This window comes from Dermacentor variabilis, chromosome 1 (genome assembly GCF_050947875.1).
Source record: "Dermacentor variabilis isolate Ectoservices chromosome 1, ASM5094787v1, whole genome shotgun sequence".
NCBI lineage: Eukaryota > Metazoa > Arthropoda > Arachnida > Ixodida > Ixodidae > Dermacentor > Dermacentor variabilis.
The window spans coordinates 52,057,977-52,073,132 of NC_134568.1; the positions used below are offsets into that span (position 1 = coordinate 52,057,977).

The following is a 15,156-nucleotide window of genomic DNA, read 5'->3' on the forward strand; positions in this document are numbered from 1 at the left end:
TAGTAGATGGCCGTAAGTGTTCCTGACACTGTGCTGCGATAACAAGCTTGGCACAAGGCCAAAAATATATGCTGAGTCATATACGCTGATGTGTGCGGAACTAAGGCACGCAAAACCTTGCAAAAGTATCCACAAATACTGACAACTTTTACTCGGCGAAACTGCTGCCTCCGACCACCACCACCACCACCACAGTGAAAACACATCAAATTGTAGAGCAGCAGGCAAAGGAAGCTTTGCTTTAAAAATATGGCTAACATACAGCTTGCTGGTTTATTAATTTCTAGCTGCGCAACTGTCTACGTGTTGTTTTGATTGGCCATTACCCTTGCACCACGGTGAAGAGCATTTCACTGCGATAGCAATTATATGGACACTCCAAGCGTATTGCTGCCATTGGTGTTTCCGTGGGTGTCGGCGTCGCCGTGAGGTTCCGTATAAAGTACAAGGGCAATAACACTCGCCATACGCCCTACACTGTATGTGCGAGTGAAAACGTGCAAGGTGAGCTGATGATTGTGGCTCAATGTCGCCTGTGCAAAAGGGATGAATGCGAAGAGGAAGCGCGCCGTGTTCTCTCGCGTGCTAGGCACCCAACGTTGCGAGGCGCTGGGGGCTGCACATGTGGCGGCTGTGCGTGGTCACGCGGCCGTATCTTGAGAGCGATCTCTGGCAGAGTCTAGGTGCGGCGGCGGCTTGTAGCTTTATGCGTGCTGTGTGTCCTCAGCGCTCCCTTTGCATGGATGCGATATACATCTCGAATGTCACTTTGCTCGCTGCTGCTGCTGCATTTCCTCACGCCAGCGTTTTGACAGCGAGTGTCTGCAGTCATCGAATGTGATGTGTTCATGTTTGCCGACTGCGATGACAGAATGCTTATTAATTTAGTTAGCAAGTGAATGTTTACAAGTTGATATGGCCGATAAAAGTACTATCCTTACTTCATATGGCTGTCTGCTAATTTAATATCGCAATTGCTGCTTCGCCTTTCGGGTGAAACTGCGTCTTCTATTTTTTCACCAAGAGATGGCTTCCGATGGCATGCGCTATCAATATCAGTTGGAGTGACTGAATTGGGAAACTACAGCCCAGCCATTCATTCGGGGCTCTGCACAGGACTAAAGTTAGGGTGCAATTTTAGCGGTGAAAAAAAAAAAAAAATTCTATATTCTGAACAGCAAGGTTGGGCATGCAAGGTTCATTGTGTGAGTGCATTCATTATGCGAGTTACAGACAACCTAAGGGGGAAAGTCTTGGGTTGCCTGACATGAACTCGTGAAGCTGAGGGGGGAAAAAAACGGCTCTGCTCGACCAGTAAGGTGCAATTACCTGGCAGGCTCTGTCAACATCTTCAGGTGCAGCGAACTCGATGAAAGCAAACCCCTTGATGCGGTTGTTGTGGCGGTACCGGGGAAGGCTCACGTAGACCACCCGCCCATATCGACTGAAGACTCCTTTCAGCCATGCATGATCAGCGTGCAGCGGTAACCGCTCAACATACAAAGTGCATTCATCCACATCAGTCTTGGCTGTGAGATCAGCACACCGTCGCACCCTCATGTGCTCCTCATCCATCTGCTCAGTGAGGGGTAGTCAGAAAAGAATGAAAAGATGGCTGATAAGGTGAAATCCAAACAGACCACAAGGTTACAATATCTGCGTTAACAATCAGCTGCAAGCAATGATTCAGTAAAACACTCTTTAAAAGCAGAAAGAATTATATGCACTGATAGAAACACAGAAGACAATCTTATACAGCTGAACGCCACTACAACGAAATTACTAGTACAACGAAGCCATATTCCTACCTTTCCTGTGTATTGTGAGCACCTTTACAGTGAAGACCGCTAGAATGCATTTGCCTGTACGATTAAAGAATTTGGGCGTCCTCGATGGATAAGTTGTTGCTTTACAACGCATGCACCTAGCGCTGCCGCCACAGCTCTCCGCAGCCACCACAGAGCTGTGGTCAGCACTATAACTAGTGATGTGCTTGACAGGCGTGCCAATCACAGGGAGAACTTTAGTCCTGCTGCACAGTTCCAGGAATCACTAGTCAACTCATACATCACATGTTGCACCACAGCAGCCGATGTTATGGCTGACGAATACACTGAGGTTGACAATGACACAACTTGCTTGGAACTCACAACTGATGATGATGTCGAAGCCAACAAGGACAGGAAAGAGGCGAAGGTCAACAAAGGCAACATAGTTAAAAGCCTGAACACGAAAAAAAAAAAAAGGAAAAAGGTGAACAACAACGGTGGCAACTGCGGTATTCGACACTCTGCAGCCGCACCTTGTATAGTTTCCAGGTTTCACCATGAAGTGTGCGTGAACCTCGATGACATAAGGTCGGCTGCACTCATACATTTCCTCAAAGGAAGTGTGCAGAAGAAAATTAGCGTCTTCTTTCGTTAAGTATCTCTTGAATTCATGTTCAATAAACTTTTCATTTTGCTGGACGCGCTTAGCCTGCTCTATCGAAGTGGTATGGTGCCTAATCTTTACAACGAAGTGACGTGTATAATGAAGGATTTTGGAGGTTCCAAGTACTTCGTTATAAAGGTGTTTGACTGTACTCCTTTCAGAAAATTTGAATCCAGAGTAACTGCACTATGTTTTATAATAGGTTTTATGCTCATCTGATCATTCTTGATAGACGAGGTTCAATGTTACAAATCAACACAAGGGCTTTAAAAGAAGCCATAGTGGAGGATTTGAGATTAGTTGCAACTACCTGAGGTTTTTTAACACGCACACAAAGCACACGAGTGTTCTTTCATTCTGTCGCCATCGGAATGTAGCTGCCATGGTTGGAATAGAAGCCATAAACTAAGGCACAGAAGCAGAATGTCACAGCCACTGAGCTACCACGGTGCGTGGTTTTAAGGTAAAACCTAAAGTAATTTCTAATGTATATATCTACAGTAAAACTAAGTACTCCTAAAAGGAATGCATGTTGAAAATAAAGCCGTTAGTACCTCCTAAACTCCTGATGATATGTAATTGCTGCCAATCATGAGTGGCGTACTAATGGTGTTTTAATTATGGTAGGTACTACTGGAGCCATGCAATCTCTTTCACATTACACTGGCTGAGCCAGCCAGCACCTCTCAAGATTGAGGGGCGGTGAGGAGATGCTTGCATGCAAATGAAGGTTAACATTTTCAAGAGAGCTGTGCTGAACACAAGGTGCTGCTGCGCACTCAGTACAAGGGTCTTCTCTTGCATAAATACTCTCACAAATGCACATCAGATATTCCAGCATACAATTACAGACACAGATACTATGTGCATATTTCCCTGCCACTGTAGTCTAGGTCCTGCGTGTGTTTGAGTTCACCTTCTGGCAGGCAGATTCGTGGCATCACATAGTGTCTGGATTGCACATCATGGAAGACATCACTGAAAAGACTGGGGCCAAGTTCTGCATGCAGCTGCCGATAAATATGTTTTTTTTCTTCTCATTTTTAAAGTATCATATGTACAGATATCTTGAAGTATGATATGTACTGACAGAGACATATTATTCCTTCAATAAAAATTCAATGAAATGCAGTGGTAGTACATTTTGCCAGTCTACAAAAATGTGATCGTACCATCCAATCACATGCGTATCATTAACTCACAGTGTGCAGTAGTCCAAATGTGTGCCAAGGAAGTTGTCACAGTTGCTATGTGTCTACTTTACTTCTACATTTCTAAAATAAATTATAGCTCTGGAACATGGCAGAATGGTGCAGAAGTGACCTTTACATCTTCTACAACAAGCATGCAAAACTGAAGCTAACTTTAGAAGGGTCAAACACACAGACACAAACAAACACACAGAAGCTTCAAAATGGCATTCAGGAAGACAGACGTTCTTAATGAGCAACTGAGCAGTATCACACCAGCCATGTAGTGCTACCAATGTTGGCTTGCATCGCTGAGACACTCAAAAGGCTTTAAATGATGACTGAAAAGATACATGACATGCCACTTCAGTTATTAAAAAAGTTTCATTTAGAGTACAATGTATCTGGTACTGCTAAGTGGTTTCCTATTGAAAGGTCACTCTGTAGTAACACTGCGATGCTAGTTTCAAGATCTAGAACTATCAGGTGGTTCTTGCAGTGCATGAAAGCTGTGACTTCAAATTTTGTTGTGACTACCTGAAGCTCCACCAATGTTCCTGGCAGCACACAACAGTCGCCTAAGGTTGTCAGATGGAGAATGTCTGTTTGCCCATCGAATACACTTCCTTGCATCCTATCGGTTGCAATGTGGGTTGTGTTTTGAATGAACTGCAACAACAAATTTTGTTGCTAAAAATGTTAAAATGGTTTGCCAGGGTTGTTGGCATAATAGGGTCTGTTGTTCTCATAAGATCGCTGGACACAAAGATTCATAGGGAATCACATCATGGTCTACTCTTCCTGAATATCCTTTAGCGTAGCCTAGCAGAAGAGAATTGAACTTCGTTGATATTCCCTTGGTGGCATGTTCTTTTTAGCATCTGTTCCACTGTGCAGATGTTATACCACTCTGCAGGTGCCAAAGATCTCATGAAGTTACTCTTAGCTGCTGTGCTTGCAGCTTGTTAACTCTTTCGTTGCTGCTAGAAATGTGCTCATTTTCGGTGCTTTTATGTTTCAACATTTTATTTCAAAATGTAAAAGTCGCAATGTATACTGCAAATGTAACATTATAGCCTGATTACTAGTGCTTTGAATGGATTTATAGCAGTAATAATTGCTCAGGATTATTTTTGATAATTATTACGTGGGACTTCAAAGAAGCACCTCAAGGAACACAAATGAAAGTAATAATTTGCTATATTTAGTAAGAGATTAAAAAAATCTTAAATATACAAAATATGCACCTGTTTCCCAGTTTCTAATTTTTGTAAGTCAGATGACAAAAAATTATTATGAAGATGTGTTGGCGTCAATACTAGCCATAGTGATGAGCATGCTATGCAGGAAAGCAGTAGTTTTGCAAATGTGAAAACGGGCAAGTTCCTATTGGTACAGGGAGCATTTATTTTTCCTCATTGTAGTAGGCACCTGGTTTGTTTTTTACTGCGTTCTTTAGGCTTGTAAAGCAACGGCTGTCAGGGAGCAGGCAGAAACTTCCTCTTGGTGTAGCTCTTAGCTTTTCTGTGCGAGTAAGGTAGTCTAGTGTGCGCTTAACTGGCACTGGAGCCTACAAATGCTTCGTTCAGTTCATGTACTACGCTGTACAGTAGCGTGGAGTGTTGCACGATATTGTACAGCACTGAATCAAGACACGTGCACAGGCAGTTTTCAAAATGTAAGAAATTAGGCAGCTAGTCAAGCTTTGGTTGGAGTTCGGCCTGAAAGAGTGCTTTTATGTGAGTGAAAACGCCAAGTGACAGAAAGGATTGCTCATAATAATTTGTACGTATGCTGTCAAAGAGCTGGTGAATAAAAGCAAACCATGGTGGGGAAAATAAAGATGCACTCGATGTTAGTAGAACACAATTATCAAAATAACACAACACTCATGAGCATCTACCGTAGTTGGAGACATTAATAAAACAGCCTATACTTTAGGTCGGATAATTGACAACCTGAGAGAAGCTTCTGCGTCTTCATTGCTGCTGTGATTTAAGAATCATGTTGCAGAGTGAAAAGTGCAACTTTTGTGTCTTTTTAATGAAGAAGTGCTAGCAGCACTAGAGGCTAGTTTCAATGATACCTCTAACCAAATTTTTTTTTCTAACCAATTTCTAACCAATTTTTTCTTTTCCAGACTCCCCCAATATGCCAAAAATTGTCAAATCTGACAAATAGCCCAAGTACAGTTGTCATTTCTGTCAATCAAATTGATTGATTTCTATAGGCATGGTAATGAAAGAGCTATGAAACTGTGACAATGAAAATAGTCTCAGCTGGAATGCGTGATGCTACCGTTAATATCGAACCAATTTAAGCCACTCCAAGACTGTCTTGCACGTTTCTCACTCTTACTGCTACACGGTTTCCTTTTACATCAACTGTTGGCATGGGCTCTTTCCTGGCTAAAACTGATCTACAGCTATGAAAGTAACTGATACCAGCTGCAGGTTGCAAAGAAAATAAAGAAATCCCACTCCATCATGGGATGTGATTCTGCATTCACCGTGCACAACTTGAGTGCACTACTACAGTACTACAGCAGCTGCTCCAAAATGTGCAGCACAAAACAGCAGGGAATAGCTGGACTTCTCTGAGTCATGCTACACCTGTGAAAGCGATGACATTGGTATTGTGCACATACTCTAGTGTGCTGAATGTGAAACATGTAAATTCAGACAAACAAGGTGCTGTTGCTACATTTTCCTTTCTTCTTGGGCTCTGTGCTGCTAACACAAAAGCTATCTTTGTTATCAATGAACCATGTGTTTCTGGCCTCGCCTAATGACTAAGTTCTCTCTGTGTGGGAAGCATGTAAACATGTACAGCTAAGAGCAATAGGACAAGCTTTCTAGCCATTAATACCGCAGCTATTGTTTTGAATGTACTATCTGTCAAGAATGAAATGCCAGCAGTGGAGCATGTGGATTCCAGTACATGCAATGCAGTCTAGAGATTAGCAATGGACAAGAGGATCAATGACTACACCGAATGTGCCATGAGCAGATCTCTGTAAAATGATTTCTCGGTTATCTCAGCTCATGAATGTGGGTGAGCAGCTGTCATTGGTGCAGCATGTTGGTTGTTCTGGTGCGTAGCTGCGGTTTATGAGGGAAGTGCATTCTCACTTTTCTTCTGAATACTGCTTTTGTTGATGCTCAAGCATTGCTCAAGCATGAATAACTGGCGGAGGACTTCAATTTGAAGAAATGCAGTGCATGTAACAGCCCCAAGCTTCCTAAAGTTGAACTTCTATTGATGTTGTAATAAGAATAAGAGCGGCAGTGAAAAAAAAAAGAAAAGTGAAAATAAAATATGTGCTCCAGACAAAGTGCAAGCACTTCGAATAGCAGCACTATGTGTCAACAAGTGCTGCTTGTGCTAAAATCCAACATACACACATGCTGAAAGGATGATGCTGCTGCCTTTACATTTTTTGACGTCACATCTTATGCACAAAACTCAATAGGCCTCAGTACAGAGAGGAGAGAATGAAGTTTAAGCGCGACAAGAGGAGTACCAATGTGGGAGCTGAACGGGGCACCAAATGACATAAGACTGATGTGAGTAAAATGTGTCAAAAAAAAAAAAAAAAAAACGCACCTGTGAGAACCTTTTACTACAAGCTATGACTGTGTTCCTTATTGCATAAAAAGACCCCACAGCAAAACAAATGTTTATCTCTCTTTCGCTCTCAATGTCTCTCCCATTGTTTCTGTGTAACATTTGTCAACCACTAATAAATGCCAACATTAGCAATTTTATTGTGAAATGCCAGACTTTTAAGATTGTTTAAGACTACTGCATAGACACCAACAACTCTGCACTTCATATTTGCATCCAGTTTAGGGCAAAACTGCTTTAAATAAATACAAATACGGTGACAGATTGACATTTGGGCCCATAAATTTTGGACCCACTCAGTTTTCGATCCAGCACTGCCGAACACTCTACAGGATCAGTGTATAACAGCAAGATAAATTTTGGTTGCCACTGCATCGGTATTTCATGAATAAAATTCATGAATATTTCTGCTTGGGGTGCATATCCTTCCAGCAGTGAGTGCCTGCTCATAGCATCCCTTCAGAAAAGTCTGTGAATTATTTTAACAAACAATCAACGCTTTCAGTAATAAACACATTTTGGTATTTCCAACCAAAATTTTGTATTTTGGGGCTTCAACTGCAGTATTTTTCAAACTTTAAGGTTAGCAGGCTTGTAACTTGGAAAAATTCCTGCTTGAAAGTAAATTATGTGAATTACATGTAGTCCCATGTGGCAGTGTGGACATCATAACAATAAAGGGAACCAACTTATCATCAATATTCAAAAGGCCACAACACTTTTGACGGTTGCAAGTAGTAGTCATTCACTATTATTAGCAACTGACGTGTAGACATTGCTGTAAAAACCCAAGCATGCCTTTACGATTAAAGGAATGAAGTCAGAACTTGCATACACCAACATTAAAGGTATGACGACACTCTCAAGACTAAATTCTTTATTTTAGGAGATAAATATGGTACTGCTGTCCCTTGTAAGGAAGGCCTGCTAATTATGCCTTTGAAGTTTAGAACAAATATTTTGTAATTTGTTAATTTAATGTTTTTCTTTAAAAAGCGCCAAATTTGCCCCTCATGCCAGCATTCATACCTTTTTGAGCAATTGCTGTATCCCACAATGCTTTGGAATTTATGTAGCCTTACCTGAGCACTCTGCAATCAACTCATCATCATCATCATCATCATCAGCCTGGTTACACCCACTGCAGGGCAAAAGCCTCTCCCATACTTATCCAACAACCCCGGTCATGTACTAATTGTGGCCATGTCGTCCCTGCAAACTTCTTAATCTCATCCGCCCACCTAACTTTCTGCCGCCCCCTGCAACGCTTCCCTTCCCTTGGAATCTAGTCCGTAACCCTTAATGACCATCGGTTATCTTCCCTCCTCATTACATGTCCTGCCCATGCCCCCCCCCCCTCATTTCTTTTTCTTGATTTCAACTAAGACGTCATTAACTCGCGTTTGTTCCCTCACCCAATCTGCTCTTTTCTTATCCCTTAACGTTACACCCATCATTGTTCTTTCCATAGCTCGTTGCGTCTCCTCAATTTAAGTAGAACCCTTTTCGTAACCCTCTAGGTTTCTGCCCCGTAGGTGAGCACTGGTAAGGCACAGCTATTATACACTTTTCTCTTGTGGGATAATGGCAACCTGCTGTTCATGATGTGAGAATGCCTGCCAAACGCACCCCAGCCCATTCTTATTCTTCTGATTATTTCCGTCTCATGATCCGGATGCGCCGTCACTACCTGCCCTAAGTAGATGTACTCCCTTACCACATCCAGTGCCTTGCTACCTATCGTAAACTGCTGTTATCTTCCGAGACTGTTAAACATTACTTTAGTTTTCTGCAGATTAATTTTTAGACCCACCCTTCTGCTTTGCCTCTCCAGGTCAGTGAGCATGCATTGCAGTTGGTCCCCTGAGCAAGGCAATATCATCAGCGAATTGCAAGTTACTAAGGTATTCTCCATTAACTCTTATCCCCAATTCTTCCCAATCCAGGTCTCTGAATACCTCCTGTAAACACGCTGTGAATAGCATTGGAGAGATCGTATCTCCCTCCCTGACGCCTTTCTTTATTGGGATTTTGTTGCTTTCTTTATGGAGGACTACGGTGGCTGTGGAGCCGCTATAGATATCTTTCAGTATTACATCTTTCAGTATTCAGTATTTCGGCAATCAACTAAAATAATAATAAATAACATCATACATATTTGGGAAATTGTTTACGGAAAACTAAACACCCACACAAAAACAAGCCTTTTGCTAGCATATATTCTCAGACAACAGGTGCAATTATGAAATATTACGAGTGGAATTGAATTATCCAGGTCCATTGCATGCAATAAAACAGCATGCAAAGTTTCAAGAAAAAGATCTGCATTGAGTGAAACTTCATCATCGTTAGCGTACGAACAAATTTACGTTTCGAGCAAAACGAGAATGACGACAATAAGTTTTGGTTTTACAAACCCAATGTACACCTACATATATAGTCTGTAACTTTTGAACAACACACGGTAGAAGCGCGATTTTTTTTGCGATAGTCAGAAGAGTATGTGGGGTTGCATAAAAACATAAAAGTAAACAATGCCGTTTTCTGAAGAAAATTAAAATTTCGACAGTGTCCTCACATCCTAATACTATGACAACGGGCACAGAAAACAGATAGCGACTTCACTCGTTTCTTTTTTCTGCTCTCTTAAACTTCGACACACTTGAGAAGTACAAATGTGGGCGCTCTTATGTACTTGATGCGCCACGACAAATGAAGTACTACTCCTCAGCAATAAACAAACTCTACAGTAAAAAGCTTCTCGCCTGGAGCAACTCCGATGCAGCTATGGCACCTGCGATGTCTCTGACGTCTGAAGTTAGGGACCGGATCTTGTGGAAGGTCAAGAACACCTCGAGATCCACGTCTGAAGGAAAACCACGAATGAGGTGTTAGCACGAGCACGGAACGAGCACAGCACGCGCTCATGTGCATTACGCACGGAAACGCGGGAAGCACGCCCTCGAGTTTGTGTATGCTTTAGCACGCGGCAGTAAACACAAGCGATACTTGTGCTTTGCAAAGTGTTTGTGTCAAATATTCTCGAAGGGTAGTTTTTCGCTGCTGGAAGGCCTTGGCGCTGAGAAAGCGTGCCAGTAAAGACAAGAACTGAAACGTCATTTTACCACCTAAATACAACGGCCGCAACAAGGGGCAATCACTTACATCCTTCCTCGTCTTTCATTACTAGCTCGTTCATATAACGGTCCTTGCGAAGGTTAGCGTCACTGAAGTAGAACTCCATCTGCGATGGGAAAAAGAGATCGGATAAACAGGCATTTGGCCCTGTCTTAGCTTTTTTTAAAGGAGAGGCGAAGAAGCAGCAAAAAAAGTGATGTCAGCAAAATTCGAGGCGCTGCTAGAAACACCAAACCTGGTCTCGAATGCTCTTGAAAAGTTTCTTCTTTCGCCTGCGTACTTTTCTTTTCTCGCTTTTGGACGTACTCGATTCTTGCAGTGACGTTGCACTGCTGCTCTGCGCGACTTCTCCCATGTTTGTAGGTATTTACAGCAGCTGCAGTCAGGTAAACGGACAACGATCGGTTCGCGTTGCCCGCAGGTACAGATAACAGCTACAGTCGTAGCACAATGCTAGACAAAAACAACGAAAACGACGAAACTAGCAAAGCATGCAAGCGTGCAACCGGCGCGGCATCAAAACAAATGTGACGCACATTGTTGCCGGGTCATCACCATCACTGCGTCCTCTCCGCCGCATACGGCGAATATGATCTACACTCTTAAAACGGTTGCTCCGTTTGTGGTGTATATTTGTCCCACAGCGATAATCGTCATCTGCCTTGCTTGCGTTTCCTCTCTTGAAAACTCGGCGCTCGGTACTTTCCTGTCGAGAATGCTGCGTCACACTGATAACGCGCATGCCGTTCGTGACTGGGAAGTACCGGGCTCGCAGCGTTAAAGAAAGGAAACGCGCGCAAGACAGATGACGATTATCGTTGTGGGACAAGGTAAGCCCAAAGGGTGTACATTTTTGTATACGCTCTAAGAAAAGTTTACATCCTTTGGAGTGTATATTTGCCGCACCACAAATCGTCATCTGTCTTGCCCGCATTTCCTTTCTTGAAAACGCTGCGTTATAGTTACTTTCCAGTCGGGAAAGCTATGTCATGCTGATAACGCGCATGCCGTTCGTTACTGAAAAGTACCGGGCTCGCCGCGTTAAAGAAAGGAAATGCGGACAAGACAGATGACGAGTATCGTTGTGTGGCAAATATACACCCCAAAGAGTGCAAATGATTTTAGAGTGCACTCTACACTCTTAGAATAATGTACACCCTTTGAGGTTTATCTTGTCCCACAACGATAATCGTCATCCGTCTTGCCCGCGTTTCCTTTCTCTAACGCGGCGAGCCCGGTACTTCCCAGTCACGAACGGCGCCGCGTTATCAGCGTGACGCAGCATTCTCGACAGGAAAGTAGCGAGCGCCGAGTTTTCAGGAAAGGAAACGTAAGCAGGGCAGATGACGATTATTGTTGTGGGACAAATTTACACCCCAAAGGGTGCAACCGTTTTAAGAGTGTAAGAAACGTTTGCACCCTTTGGAGTGTACCTCTGCCACACAACACTAATCGTCGTCTGCATTGATGCGTTTTCTTTCTTTAACGCTGCCATCCCGGTACTTTCCAGTAACGAACGGCATGCGCGTTATCAGCATGATAACATTCCCGACCGGAAAGTAGCGGGTGTGGCGTTTTCAAGAAAGGAAACGCATCAAGGCAGATGACGATTATGTGGCCGAAGGGGCACTCCAAAGCGTGTAAACTTTTCTTAGAATGTATACACACGCTGTATTAAAAATTTTAGCATGGTTTTACACCCTTTGTAGCTTATATTAAAGCGACAGTGTTAAGAAGCCCATGACGCAGAAAATTCGGCGTCAGACGTCGCCTCGGCAAAAAGAATTTCGAACCACGCATACCCAACCACTTCTCTACCCCCAAAGTTACTGATATACACCTTGTCTTCCATTATTTACAAAGTTATTCCTTAGAATTTTGGGAACGGCAGCCCACAAACAAATGAAATGAAAAAAAAAATACCCACAGCGCATGTCCTTTACGTTAGTTCTTCTCAGACTGAAATATTAAAAGTGCGAAACAATAACAGGAGATCGACCCACCAAGAGGCCGCGTTTCTACCAGAAAGCTCGCCTTCGTGCATAGCGTTTGCAGTCAGCGTTTCCCGGTAAACGTTACGATTACATAAACTGCAGTTGCCTGGAAGCATTAAAAGCAGTAAGGGGTCTCTGAACGCTATCGCATTCCACTCCTAAAGGCGAAGCTTAAGCGTCCTCCAAATTTTTGTTCCCCAACGATAATCGGCACCTGCCTCGCTTGTGTTTCCTTTCTTGAAAACTATGTACTCGCTACTTTCCTGTCAAAAATGCTGTCACGCTGATAACGCGCATAGTTGTGTCGAGAAATGAACCCCCAAAGCGTGCAAACTTTTTTAAGAGTGTGGGGTATTTCTTGTCCTCAAACTATAACCGTCATTTGTCTGGCTTGCGTTTCCTTGTGGGACAAAGATTCGCCCTAGATTCACTCTACACTCTTAGAAAAATTTACACCCTTTGGGGCGTATCTTGTACCACAACAATAATCGTCATCTGTCTGGCCCACGTTTCCTTTCTTTAACGCTGCGAGCCTGGTACTTCCCAGTCACGAACGGCATGCGCGTTATCAGTGTGACGCAGCTTCTCGACAGGAAAGTAGCGAGCGCCGAACTTTCAAGAAAGGAAAGGCAAGCTAGGCAGACGACGATTATTGTTGTGGGACAAATATACACCCCAAAGGGTGCAACCGTTTTAAGAGTGTAAGAAATGTTTACACCCTTTGGGTTGTAAATTCTTACACTCTTAAAACGGTTGCACCCTTTGGGATGTATATTTGTCCCACAACAATAATCGTCATTTGTCTTGCTTGCGTTTCCTTTCCTGAAAACTCGGCGCTCGCTACTTTCCTGTCGAAAATGCTGCGTCACACTGATAGCGCGCATGTCGTTCGTGACGGGGAAGTGCCGGGCTCGCAGCGTTAAAGAAAGGAAATGCGGGTAAGACAGATAACGATTATCGTTGTGGGACAAGGTAAGCCCCAAAGAGTGTAAATTTTTCTAACACTCTTAAAACGGTTGCACCCTTTGGGGTGTATATTTGTCCCACAACAATAATCGTCATCTGCCTTGCTTGCGTTTCCTTTCTTGAAAGCTCGGCGCTCGCTACTTTTCTGTCGAGAAGCTGCGTCACACTGATAACGCGCATGCCGTTCGTGACTGGGAAGTGCCAGGCTCGCAGCGTTAAAGAAAGGAAACGCGGGCCAGACAGATGACGATTATCGTTGTGGGACAAGATACGCCCCAAAGGGTGTAAAATTTTCTAAGAGTGAAGAGTGTAGGCAAAGGTACACGCTTTGGGATGTATCTCTGCCACACAACGATGATCGTCATCTGCCTTGCTTGCGTTTCCTTTCTTGAAAACGCCGCGCCCGCTACTTTCCTGTCAGGAATGCTATGTCATGCTGATAACGTGCATGTCGTTCGTTACTGGGAAGTACCGGGTTCGCCGCGTTAAAGAAAAGAAATGCGGACAAGACAGATGACGATTATCGTTGTGTGGCAAAAGGGTGTAATTTTGCTTAAGAGTGTAGACTTCACCCTCAGAAAAAATTACACCCTTTGGGGTTTATCTTGTCCCACAACGATAATCGGCATCTGTTTTGCCCCCTTTTCCTTTCTTTAACGCTGCGAGCCCGATACTTCCCAGTCTCGAACGGCATGAGCGTTATCAGTGTGACGCAGCATTCTCGACGGGAAAGTAGCCACCGCCGAGTTTTCAAGAAAGGAAGCGCAAGCAAGGCAGATGATGATTATCGTTGTGGGACAAATATACACCCCAAATAGTGCAACCGTTTTAAGAGTGAATTGCCACAGAACAATAATCGCCATCTGCCTTGCTTGCGTTTCCTCTCTTGAAAACACTGCGCTCGTTCCTTTCCTGTCGAGAATGCTCGGTCATGCTGATAACGCGCATGCCGTTCGCGACTTGGAAGTACCGGGCTCGCAGCGTTAAAGAAAGGAAATGCGTGCAAGACAGATAACGATTATTGTTGTGCGGCAAATATACACCCCAAAGGCTGCAACAGTTTACACTCTTAGAAATATTTACACCCTATGCGGCGTATCTTGTCCCACAACGATAATCGTTATCTGTCTTACCCGCATTTCCTTTCTTTAACGCTGCGAGCCCGGCACTTCCCAGTCACGAACGGCATGCGCGTTATCAGTGTGACGCAGCTTCTCGACAGGAAAGTAGCGAGCGCCGAGCTTTCAAGAAAGGAAACGCAAGCAAGGCAGATGACGCTTATTGTTGTGGGACGAATATACACCCCAAAGGGTGCAACCGTTTTAAGAGTGTAGAGTGCTCTAAAGATAGTTTACACCATTTGGGGTGTATATCTGCCACGCAACGATAATCGTCATCTGCCTTGCTTGCGTTTCCTTTCTTGAAAACGCCGCGCCCGCTACTTTCCTGTCGGCAATGCTATGCCATGCTGATAACGCGCATGCCATTCGTCACTTGGAAGTACCGGGCTCGCAGCGTGAAAGGAAGGAAATGCGGGCAAGACAGATGACGATTATTGTTGTGTGGCAAGATACGACTCAAAGGGCGCAAATTTTCTTTAGAGTGTAGGCGTAATGCAAAATTGCCCGTGTATCGCGCATTGAGTTTAAAGGGCAACGCCGGTGTTTTTTAAAACCATATTAGGATATTCTCGTTTTCAAATGGCATTGACAGACCTGTCACCGGTAGGGTGCTTCAATTCGCTTAGAAATTCATCAATGATTTTATATAACCAATAAACGAGATACCGAAACCAAAATGGGTAGCTG

General features: G+C 43.6%; 1 protein-coding gene across 1 annotated transcript in view; it reads right to left on the reverse strand.

The window, feature by feature from the left end:
• Positions 1-10,928, reverse strand: part of LOC142577909 (la-related protein 7-like) — a 52,135-nt gene extending 41,207 nt beyond the window's left edge. The window contains exons 1-4 of the mRNA XM_075687346.1: positions 10,624-10,928; positions 10,416-10,494; positions 10,016-10,116; positions 1,330-1,575 (exon numbers count right to left, since the gene is read on the reverse strand). Of these exons, the coding sequence (XP_075543461.1) occupies positions 1,330-1,575; positions 10,016-10,116; positions 10,416-10,494; positions 10,624-10,743 (546 nt within the window). The 5' untranslated portion in view covers positions 10,744-10,928. The remainder of the gene's footprint in view (positions 1-1,329; positions 1,576-10,015; positions 10,117-10,415; positions 10,495-10,623) is intronic.
• Positions 10,929-15,156: the final 4,228 nt, after the last annotated feature.